The sequence below is a fragment of the Chlorocebus sabaeus genome, chromosome 8, assembly GCF_047675955.1.
Source record: "Chlorocebus sabaeus isolate Y175 chromosome 8, mChlSab1.0.hap1, whole genome shotgun sequence".
Lineage (NCBI taxonomy): Eukaryota > Metazoa > Chordata > Mammalia > Primates > Cercopithecidae > Chlorocebus > Chlorocebus sabaeus.
The window spans coordinates 146,574,752-146,585,327 of record NC_132911.1 but is presented as its reverse complement, the minus strand read 5'-3'; the positions used below and the strand labels follow the sequence as shown (position 1 = coordinate 146,585,327).

Genomic DNA, 10,576 nt, shown 5'->3' with positions numbered 1-10,576 from the left:
TCTGAGCTAATAAACGTATTATTTAGTTTGATTGTGGCTGAAATTATATTTCAGCTTTTATATATGTGGGGAAAAAAGAGAGATCAGACTGTTACTGTGTCTATATAGAAAGCAGTAGACATAAGAGGCTCCACTTTGTTCTGTATTTGAGATGCTGTTAATCTGTGACCCAACCCCCAACCCTGTCTTTGCAAGAGACATGTGCTGTGGTGACTCAAGGTTTAACGGATTTTGGGCTGTGCAGGGTGTGCTTTGTTAAACAAGTGCCTGAAGGCAGCTTGCTGGTTAAAAGTCATCACCATTTTCTTAATCTCAAGTACCCAGGGACACGCACACTGCCAAAGGTCACAGGGACCTCTGCCTAGGAAAGTTAGGTATTGTCCAAGGTTTCTCCCCATGTGATAGTCTGAAATATGGCCTCGTGGGAAGGGAAAGACCTGATCGTTCCCCAGCCTGACACCCGTGAAGGGTCTGTGCTGAGGAGGATTAGTACAAGAGGAAAGAAGGCCTCTTGGCAGTTGAGATAGAGAAAAGCATCTGTTTCCTGACAGCCCCTGGGCAATGGAACATCTCGGTGTAAAACCCGATTGTATGTTCTGTTTACTGAGAAAGGAGAAAACCGCCTTAGGGCTGAAGGTGGGACGTGCTAGCAGCAATGCTGCTCTTTATGCACTAGAAAGGTTTATGGAGATGTTTTCATATGCATATCAAGGCACAGCACTTTTCCTTAAACTTATTCATATCACAGAGACCTTTATTCATATGTCTTACTGCTGACCTTCTCCCTGCGATCTTCCTATTATCCTGCCACTTCCCTTTTCTAAGATGGTAAAGATAATGATCAATAAATAGTGAGGAAACTCAGAGACCGGTGCCGGCGTGGGTCCTCTGTATGCTGAGCGCCGGTCCCCTGGGCCCACTTTTTCTTTCTCTATACTTTGTCTCTGTGTCTCATTTCTTTTCTTTTTATTTTATTTTATTTATTTTTTATTATACTTTTAAGTTCTAGGGTACATGTGCATAATGTGCAGGTTTGTTACTTATGTATACTTGTGCCATGTTGGTGTGCTGCACCCATCAACTCGTCAGCACCCATCAACTCGTCATTTACATCAGGTATAACTCCCAATGCAATCCCTCCCCCCTCCCCCTCCCCACGATAGGCCCCGGTGTGTGATGTTCCCCTTCCTGAGTCCAAGTGATCTCATTGTTCAGTTCCCACCTATGAGTGAGAACATGCGGTGTTTGGTTTTCTGTTCTTGCGATAGTTTGCTGGGAATGATGGTTTCCAGCTGCATCCATGTCCCTACAAAGGGCACAAACTCATCCTTTTTTATGGCTGCATAGTATTCCATGGTGTATATGTGCCACATTTGCTTAATCCAGTCTGTCACTGATGGACATTTGGGTTGATTCCAAGTCTTTGCTATTGTGAATAGTGCCACAATAAACATACGTGTGCATGTGTCTTTATAGCAACATGATTTATAATCCTTTGGGTATATACCCAGTAATGGGATGGCTGGGTCAAACGGTATTTCTAGTTTTAGATCCTTGAGGAATCGCCACACTTGTCTTCCACAATGGTTGAACTAGTTTACAATCCCACCAACAGTGTAAAAGTGTTCCTGTTTCTCCACATCCTCTCCAGCACCTGTTGTTTCCTGACTTTTTAATGATTGCCATTCTAACTGGTGTGAGAAAACCTAGGTAGTACCATTCAGGACATAGGCATGGGCAAGGACTTCATGTCTAAAACACCAAAAGCAACGGCAACAAAAGCCAAAATTGACAAATGGGATCTAATTAAACTAAAGAGCTTCTGCACAGCAAAAGAAACTACCGTCAGAGTGAACAGGCAACCTACAGAATGGGAGAAAACTTTTGCAATCTGCTCATCTGACAAAGGGCTAATATCCAGAACCTACAAAGAACTCAAACAAATTTACAAGAAAAAACAAACAACCCCATCAAAAAGTGGGCAAAGGATATGAACAGACATTTCTCAAAAGAAGACATGCATACAGCCAAGAGACACATGAAAAAATGCTCGTCATCACTGGCCATCAGAGAAATGTGTCTCATTTCTTTTCTCAAGTCTCTCGTTCCACCTAACAAGAAACGCCCACAGGTATGGAGGGGCAGGGCACCCCTTCAATATACATATTTCAAAACATCATGTTGTACAGGATAGATGCATGCAACTTTAATTGTCAACTAAAAGTTAATGAAATAAAAATTTTAAAAAGTAAAAAAATACATATGGTTTAATACAATTAATGTCAACTCATTCCCTTGTTTTTTGCTATGAACCTTGCAAGGAGATGAATAATCCAAGGCTCTTGGATAAGATAAAGGCCCCATCCATCTTGCTCCTCTCAGCCCTGGAGGAGGAGGGAGAGTCCTTCCTCCCCTCTCCCCCCTGCTCCGCCCCCCGCTCCGTCTACCCTCAGGCACCCTCAATCAGTCCCCGCCTCCAGCCCTGACCTCTGCCCTCGGTTTCTCAGGCAGGTCCAGGGCCAGTTCTCCCATGACGTGATCCCTCTCTGATGCAGGGCACCAGCAAGATAAAGGACTGGGGCTGAACAGGGTGCAGGGAGCATTGGAATGGCACTTAGGGCAAAGGCAGAGGTGTGCATGGCAGCACCCTGGCTGTCCCTACAAAGGGCACGGGCACTGGGCACCAGAGCCACCCGGGTCTCCAGGACAGTGCTGCCCTTTGAAGCCATGCCCCGGCGTCCAGGCAGCAGGTGGCTGAGGCTGCTGCAGATCTGGAGGGAGCAGGGCTATGAGCACCTGCACCTGGAGGTGCACCAGACCTTCCAGGAACTGGGGCCCATTTTCAGGTAAAGCCCTCCCTGGCCCTCGCCGGGAACACCCAGAGCCCTGCCCCTGCTGCCCAGGACCCTGCCGGGCACACAGCACTGCTGTTCCCAGCAGGCCCCGGCACTCTGCATCCTTTGGAGGATGGGGAGGGAGTGCTGCACGTGCTGGTCTGTGGTTCTGCCAGTGCAGAGGATGGTGCAGAGCAAACCCCAGCTCGCTGCAGAGAGGGCAGGACTCAGAGGCACTAAAGTTGGGAGGTTCCGAGGAGCCAGCCGGAGGGCTTCAGCTGTGAAGCTGCTAATCCCGGAGCGGGGAGGGTGGACAGGAGACACTTTGGATTGGGAATGCAGAGTGGGGCTGGGGGGACATGACCCCGTCCAGCAGGGCCTTGTGCTTGGCCCCACAGGTATGACTTGGGAGGAGCACGCATGGTGTGTGTGATGCTTCCGGAAGACGTGGAGAAGCTGCAGCAGGTGGATAGCCTGCATCCCCACAGGATGAGCTTGGAGCCCTGGGTGGCCTACAGACAACATCGTGGGCACAAATGTGGCGTGTTCTTGCTGTGAGGGGCGAGTCGGGAGCTGAGAGCTGGGAGCAGGGTGGGCAGCCTGGGCACGGAGAGGATGCAAGAGAGGCAGGACGTGAAAACATATCCGCCCTGGGCCTCTGTGGTGGGCCGTGAGGGTGAGCACCCAGCCCGGAGGATGGCCATCCCATGGGGTCACGTCTGCCCTGCAGCTGCGGGAAGCAGGACAGTGGTGGAGAAATGGGCACGGGCACCTCCGCAGAGGAGAGAACGCAGAGCAATGAGCCATTCTGTGTAGTGAGAACCCGCTCTGCACCGACCTCGGCGGCTTCTTTCTCTTGCGGGCTGAGGACTCTCCTTCCCACGGGTCAGAAAACTGAGGCCCTGAGAAGGGGACTCCCACTGGCCCAGGTCACAGGCTGTGAGTGCTGAGCCTGGTGTTCACCGGGGCTGCAGCCTGCCTCAGGGCACTCGTGGTCCCTGCTGTCCCAGCAAACTTTCTTGATGGGGACAGCCCTGGGCAGGAGGCAGGTGGGGACACAGGTGGCTGGTGGCTCCATTGTTCTCAGAAGCAAGGCACGAAGTGGGGCGGTTGATGGCACTGACCCATGGAGAGGGCCATCCTCTCTTGGCCCGTGGAGAGGATGGTGCCTGGTCAGGTGGACAGGGAGAGGCTGGTGCTTGGAGTGGGTCACCTGCAGGGATGTTGCCATTAGGACGGGGAAAGGACTGGACGAGGATGTCACAGTGGCAAGAGCCCCCACTCCACGGCAGGAGGATAATGCTCTTGGGAATAGCGGGATTTAGGTAAAAGGGCACCCTGGGTAGGAACCTTCACTGAGGCTGGCCTATAGACAACATCTGGGAGGGAGTCAGGACCCAGGAAGGCAGGTCCAGGAGGCTGGGTGCGCATAACAGAAGGAAGGAGAGTGCTCCTGTGTGTGTGCGTGTCTTGCATCTGTGCACATGCTGTGTGTTCCTCTGTACCTGCATATGCACATGTGCTGTGTGTGCATGTGCGTGTACACAAGTGTTTGTGTGTGCATGTATGATGTGTGGTGTGTGTGCACGGTTGTCTCTGTGTGTGCATGTGCAGGTGCCGGCATGGGTGTAGTGTGTGTGCACACATGTACATGTGTCTCTTCACACATGTGTGTTGAGGTCTTGCACGGGCACACGTGTACATGTGCGTCTTCTGCCTGTCATCACTGTCAACTTGGGACAGCAGCCAGCTGGACATAAAGGAGTTTTGTAGAAAGTTGGCTGACAGGGGAAATTCTACCTCACCATTCCCTGGGGGCATCCATGGAGACCCAACGCATTCTGGGCTGTGGGTGAGGATGGTGTGAAGCACAGAGCTCGGTTCCTGCCCTGCAGAAGATGCAGACACTTCACAGGAGCTGTTGCCCCAGAGGCACTGTGCCCAGGACAGGGAAGGGCGGAGAGGAGAGGGCAGCCAGAGTCTCTCCCCTCAGGACACGGTGTGGGTGAGGAGGGCAAGCTTGACAACAGGGGTCAGTTCCTTTCTTGCAGAAAATCCCTCCCCCCTACCACAGGGAGGGCCTGCATGGGTGAGGTGGTGCCCAACTCGGGGTGCCAGGTCCCAGGAATGACCTCAGTTACCCCATCAGCACCTGCAGGCAAAAGCTACCATCTCACCACTGCTTAGACCTGAGTGGCCTTTGCCCAGCACCTGGAGGCTGCCCTAAGAAAAGGCTGCAGCTCGAACACAAACAGGCAGCTTCCACCAGGGCCCCCAGTCAGCTCCCTGCAGGCCGATTCCCTTCGGGGACAAGGAGGATGGGATATGGGTCAGGGACTGTGTCTTGCTGGGGCGGCCTCACAAGCTCTGCCCTGGACTCTGTAGGAACGGGCCTGAATGGCGCTTCAATCGATTGCGGCTGAACCCAGATGTGCTGTCGCCCAAGGCCGTGCAGAGGTTCCTCCCGATGGTGGATGCAGTGGCCAGGGACTTCTCCCAGGCCCTGAGGAATAAGGTGGTGCAGAACGCTCGGGGGAGCCTGACCCTGGACGTCCAGCCCAGCATCTTCCACTACACCATAGAAGGTGTGGGCCAGGTGGGAAGGTCCAGCCTCAGAGACCCTGGAGTGGCCAGGGATGGGGACGGGGACAGGGGGCTGGAGGGAGTGAGGGGAGGCAGCCAGGAGGCCTCCCCAGGAGGCTTCCTTGTGCTCAGCAGTGCATCCTCCCCACAGCCAGCAACTTAGCTCTTTTTGGAGAGCGGCTGGGCCTGGTTGGTCACAGCCCCAGCTCTGCCAGCCTGAGCTTCCTCCATGCCCTGGAGGTCATGTTCAAATCCACCGTCCAGCTCATGTTCATGCCCAGGAGCCTGTCTCGCTGGACCAGCCCCAAGGTGTGGAAGGAGCACTTTGAGGCCTGGGACTGCATCTTCCAGTACGGTGAGGCCAGGGACCCAGGCAGTGCTATGGGGAAGGGACACCATGGGGGCCCAATTTCTCCCTCTCCACCACCCAGCGGGGAATGGAGGTCACAGGGAGGGGCCAGGGGTTCCTCACAGTCCTGCCAGGGAGATTGGTGTGAGTCTGGGGCTGGGCTGGGCCGATTCGGAGAATTTGGTGTGAGAGCAGGGAGACTCGTGTGTTGGGGCAGGCTGGGCAGGAGGAGGACACTGAAGGACGCTTCCCAGCACCAAGGTCTGAGGGCTGTGTCCCGCTCCCCGGACAGGCGACAACTGTATCCAGAAAATCTACCAGGAACTGGCCTTGAGCCGCCCTCAGCAGTACACCAGCATCGTGGCGGAACTCCTGTTGAATGCGGAACTGTCGCCAGATGCCATCAAGGCCAACTCTATGGAACTCACTGCAGGGAGCGTGGACACGGTCAGGCCGGCAACCAGCCCCACCCAGAGAGGGTGATGCCAAGTCTGGTTCCCAGGCAGTGCCTGCCAATGCCACACGGCACCCACGTGCCCCATCCCCAGGCTACGGGCCCCACATTTCTTCCTTGATATTGTGATGTGATAAACACATCTGCAGGTTGCCTTGGTTGGAATGGGGGTTCCTTTCTCTGGAGGACTCAGGGAAAGGGGTTTGGATGGGAACTGGGATTTGAAGTCTTGGGCCCCAGGGCTCTGTCGTGCTCAGGGCATGCATGTCTCCAGCCCTCACAGGGAGGTTGTCCTGGGAGGGGTGTCCTGGGGGCTGAGTCCCCCTGTGCAAGGTCTGATCCTGCAGCTGTGGCTCCCGCAGACTGTGTTTCCCTTGTTGATGACACTCTTTGAGCTGGCTCGGAACCCCAACGTGCAGCAGGCCCTGCGCCAGGAGAGCCTGGCCGCCGCCGCCAGCATCAGTGAACATCCCCAGAAGGCAACCACCGAGCTGCCCTTGCTGCGGGCGGCCCTCAAGGAGACCTTGAGGTGGGTGCTAGCTGAGCCTTCCCTGTGGCCCTGGCCCCTGCTGGAGAGCAGCCCCCACTGGGTGGTGGCAGACAGAAGCGGGGCTGATAAGCAGCGTCACCCAGCAGCCCATTCCCCCTGCACCTGCTCTTCCTCTCCCTCAAGGACAGGGAGCTCTTCTTCCTCTGGGATCTCTCTTCAATGCCCTGGGATTAACGTGGGGCATGTCCTTCTGGGCTTGGGTGTCAGCTTCAAATGGTTGTTTCTTCATGTCCTTGGGGCTGCTCAAGTTAGGGGAGGTTTGGCCGGGCTCAGCAGGTGCCAGGAAGCACTTCCTCACGACCTGGGCTTCCCGTGGGCCGGGGACTTCTAGTGGTGGGTCTCGGGTAGGAAGGCTGCAGAGGGCACGGGAAGCCCCGTCCAGCTGAGGACCCTTTCTGTGGATGCCCCCACCTCCAGGCTCTACCCTGTGGGTCTGTTTTTGGAGCGAGTGGTGAGCTCAGACTTGGTGCTTCAGAACTACCACATCCCACCTGGGGTGAGTGAGCCCCACACCCCTTCAGCTGAGAACCTCCCTCCCCAGTCACTCCCTGATCCCTGCTCTGCACCTTCCGCAGACACTGGTGCGCGTGTTCCTCTACTCGCTGGGTCGCAACCCCGCCTTGTTCCCGAGGCCTGAGCGCTATAACCCCCAGCGTTGGTTAGACATCAGGGGCTCCGGCAGGAACTTCTACCATGTTCCCTTTGGCTTTGGCATGCGCCAGTGCCTGGGGCGGCGCCTGGCAGAAGCGGAGATGCTGCTGCTGCTGCACCATGTGAGCAGGCCGGGGCTGGGGAGGGGCCTGGGAGGGGTCTGGGCAACATGGGCGGGGTTTGAGCAATGTGGAAGTGGCCTCGGCAGAGTGGGCGTGGCCTGCATGTTTCCTGGACCGGGCAGGGGGGTTACTGGGAGAACCTGGGCGAGGTTGAGGCTGTGTAAGGTCCTGGGCAGAAGTTAGTATGGTGAGGAGGGTACCATCTGGGTGAGGCTGCTGCTAGACAGAGTCAGGTGGGAACTGGGGAAGTTGGGTGGAGCCTGTACAGGATAGTGGGGCTGGGGCAATACTTGGGCTGGATACATTCTGGGTCTGGGCTGTAAGATGGGACTGGTCAGGAATGAAACAGGTTGGGGCCCAGGCTGCTGTTCCCCCTTCAGCATAATCCCTGCAACTCTGCGGGTCTGAGGAGGCTGCACCACGTCTATGGGCTGTGCAACACGCCAGATGGCAACCCGGCTTCTGTCCTAGGTGCTGAAACACCTCCAGGTGGAGACACTAACCCAAGAGGATATAAAGATGGTCTACAGCTTCATATTGAGGCCCAGCACGTTCCCCCTCCTCACCTTCAGGGCCATCAATTAATCACATCTCTGCATCCAGGGTCCCAGCCTGGCCACCAGCCTCCCTCTCTGCCTGACCCCAGGCCACCCCTCTTCTCTCCCACACACACAGCATCCTGAGCCACCCCTCTGTCTAACCAGCCCCAGCACAAATGGAACTCCTGAGGGCCTCCAGGACCAGAGTTTTCCAGGTTAAGCAGCAATGCCAGGGCCCAGCTGGGGAGGATCTTTCTGACAGGGCCTGACCTTGTTCCCAGCCCCACCTGGCCCCTTCTCCAGCAAGCAGTGTCCTCTGGGCAGTGTGCCCCCATCCCTCCCAACGCTGGCTCCAGGCTCCTCGTGTGGCCATGCAAGGGCACCGTGATTCTGTCCCTTGCCCTCCTGCCTACTCTCACATGTCCCTGTTCCTCTCCCCCGGCCACGGCCTCTGTGCAGACTGTGTCAGAGTCATTAAGCGGGATCCCAGCACCTCAGAGTGCAGTCAAGCTCCCTCCTGCAGCCTGCCTCCCAGGCAGCTCGAGCCTGCCCTGAGCTCTCTGAAAGTTGTCACCTGGAGCAGGGTCCTGCTGGGTAGAGTAGAAAGGCCCCTGTGGTCACTTGTCCTGACACATCCCTACTTTCAGTGATACGACTGAGTCTCGAGGGACGTGTGTTCCCCAGCTGATCGTGTCAACCTCATGCCCCAGGCCTCGTCTTTCACGGACCAGGCCTCGTTCCAGCAGCGAGTGTTGGGGCCTCTGCTTCCCGTGCTGTCCCCTGGGGAAGGTCCTGAGGATGCTGTGAGGAGACGGAAGGGTCATGTGGGGTGGGAATCTTGGGTGTGGTTCCAGAAATGTTTCTGGCAACAGGAGAGACAGAATTGGGCCAACAAGGACTCAGATGCCTTTTATTCACTCATTCCTCTGGTTGACATGGAGCCATGCCACGTGCCACGACCTGCGGTGGGCACAGGGAGGCTGCAGTTCCCAACATGAACCTGCCTCGGGCCTCATGTGCTCCTAACCCAGCAGAGAGAGCTGACCCCTCCTGAACGGGCCACTCCACAGTGCTCCCGTGCAGGGAGAGGAAGCGCCCAGGTTGAGTGCGCGCCCAGCCAGACTGTCTTTATCTCCAAGGATTTTCATCAGGGTAAAGATAACCGCAGCCAGCTCCTGGTGGCTGATGAGGATCAGAGCGTTTGTTCCCCCATGAAAGGGGAAACCCCTATGGCATCATTCCAGTGGTGATCTGTAGTTCCAGGACGCCCTGCAGGACTCAGCCAGTACAGGGAGAGGAAGTGCCCCAAGTTGGGAGCACACCTAGGTAGAATTCTTGGTGTTAATGTATTCAGGCTGCTCTAAGAAAATGCCATAGACTGGGTTGCTGACAAATATTAGAATTCTATTTCTCTTGGTTCTGAAGGCTTAGAAAGCTAAAATCAAGGTATCAGCAGGTTCTGTGTCTGGTGAGGACCCACCTCTTGTTTCACAGGTGAAACCTTCTTGCTGTTTCCTCACATGGTGGAAAAGGGCAAGACAGTTCCGGGAGACCTCTTTTATAAGGATGCCAATTCCATTCAAGAGGCCACTGCCTGCATTCCATTACCCTCTCAATGGCCCTGCCCTGCTATTACCATCACCTTGGTGACTAGATTTCAGCCTATGGATTCTGGAGGCAGACCCAAAAATTCAGATTAAACTATTCTGCTTCTGGTTCTCTAAAATCTACATCCTTCTCATATACAAAATACATGCATTTCTCCCCCATAACCCCAAATAATCTTAACTCATTTTAGCATCAACTTTAAAGTTGTAGTCCAAAGTGTAATTTAAATGTTATCTGAGTCAAATACGGATAAGACCCAAGGTACAATTTATCCTGAGTCCAACTGTTCTTGCTGTGAACCTATGAAATCAAACATGTTACGTGCTTCCAAAATACAGTGGTTGGAGAGGCATAGGATAAACATTTCCATTCCAGAAAGGAGAAACAGGAAAGAAGAAAGGAGTAACAAGTTTCAAGCAACTCCAACATTGAATGTGACCAACAGCATTAAACCTTAAGCCTCAAGAATAATCTCCTTTGACTGGATTTTCCATCTTCTGAACATAGTGGTGAAGGGATTGTTTCTCCCGGGGCTTCAGGATGCTCTGCCCCCACAGCTTTGCTGGGTGCAGCCTGGATTGCAGCTCTCATGAATTGGAGTTGCATTCCTGCAGGTCTCCCAGACTGGAATCAGGCACGGGTAGCTCCACCTGCCTGGGATCCTAGGTTGTCCTGCTCCGCTGGCTCCACTAGGCATGGCTTTCAGAGCAGCCCTCTGCCTCAGTCTTGTGCCTGAAGTTCTGGGCCACTCTATCCCTTGATATCCAGGTGAAGGCTTCCACACCCCACAGCTCATGCAACCTTCACTCCAGCAGAAATGACCCTATGCTGACACCACCAATGTTTACTACCTGTGCCCTCTGGAGGGGCAGCCACTGTGGCAACA

The 10,576-nt window shown here is 54.8% G+C and overlaps 1 protein-coding gene across 2 annotated transcripts; it reads left to right on the top strand.

Annotated features, from left to right (window-relative positions):
* The first annotated feature begins 2,565 nt into the window (after positions 1 to 2,565).
* CYP11B1 (cytochrome P450 family 11 subfamily B member 1) lies at positions 2,566 to 10,161 on the top strand. 2 transcript variants are annotated; one of them, XM_073018439.1, is made up of 9 exons: positions 2,567 to 2,846; positions 3,233 to 3,388; positions 5,220 to 5,419; positions 5,569 to 5,772; positions 6,059 to 6,213; positions 6,583 to 6,749; positions 7,188 to 7,266; positions 7,346 to 7,543; positions 8,015 to 10,161. In XM_073018439.1, exons 1-9 carry the CDS (start codon positions 2,608 to 2,610, stop codon positions 8,126 to 8,128), a joined length of 1,512 nt encoding a protein of 503 aa, XP_072874540.1. In that variant the 5' UTR covers positions 2,567 to 2,607; the 3' UTR covers positions 8,129 to 10,161. The 2 variants fall into 2 exon arrangements, with proteins under 2 accessions (XP_072874541.1, XP_072874540.1); XM_073018440.1 differs by lacking the exon at positions 3,233 to 3,388 and having other exon boundaries at positions 2,566 to 2,846.
* The last annotated feature ends 415 nt before the right edge of the window (positions 10,162 to 10,576 follow it).

Bases quoted from the DNA above. Each gene is read 5' to 3' on its own strand.
- CYP11B1 (XM_073018439.1), top strand. From the start codon at position 2,608: ATGGCACTTAGGGCAAAGGCAGAGGTGTGCATGGCAGCACCCTGGCTG. The intron at 2,847-3,232 runs GTAAAGCCCTCC...TTGGCCCCACAG, and splicing joins GAACTGGGGCCCATTTTCAG to GTATGACTTGGGAGGAGCAC. The intron at 7,544-8,014 runs GTGAGCAGGCCG...CTTCTGTCCTAG, and splicing joins TGCTGCTGCTGCTGCACCAT to GTGCTGAAACACCTCCAGGT.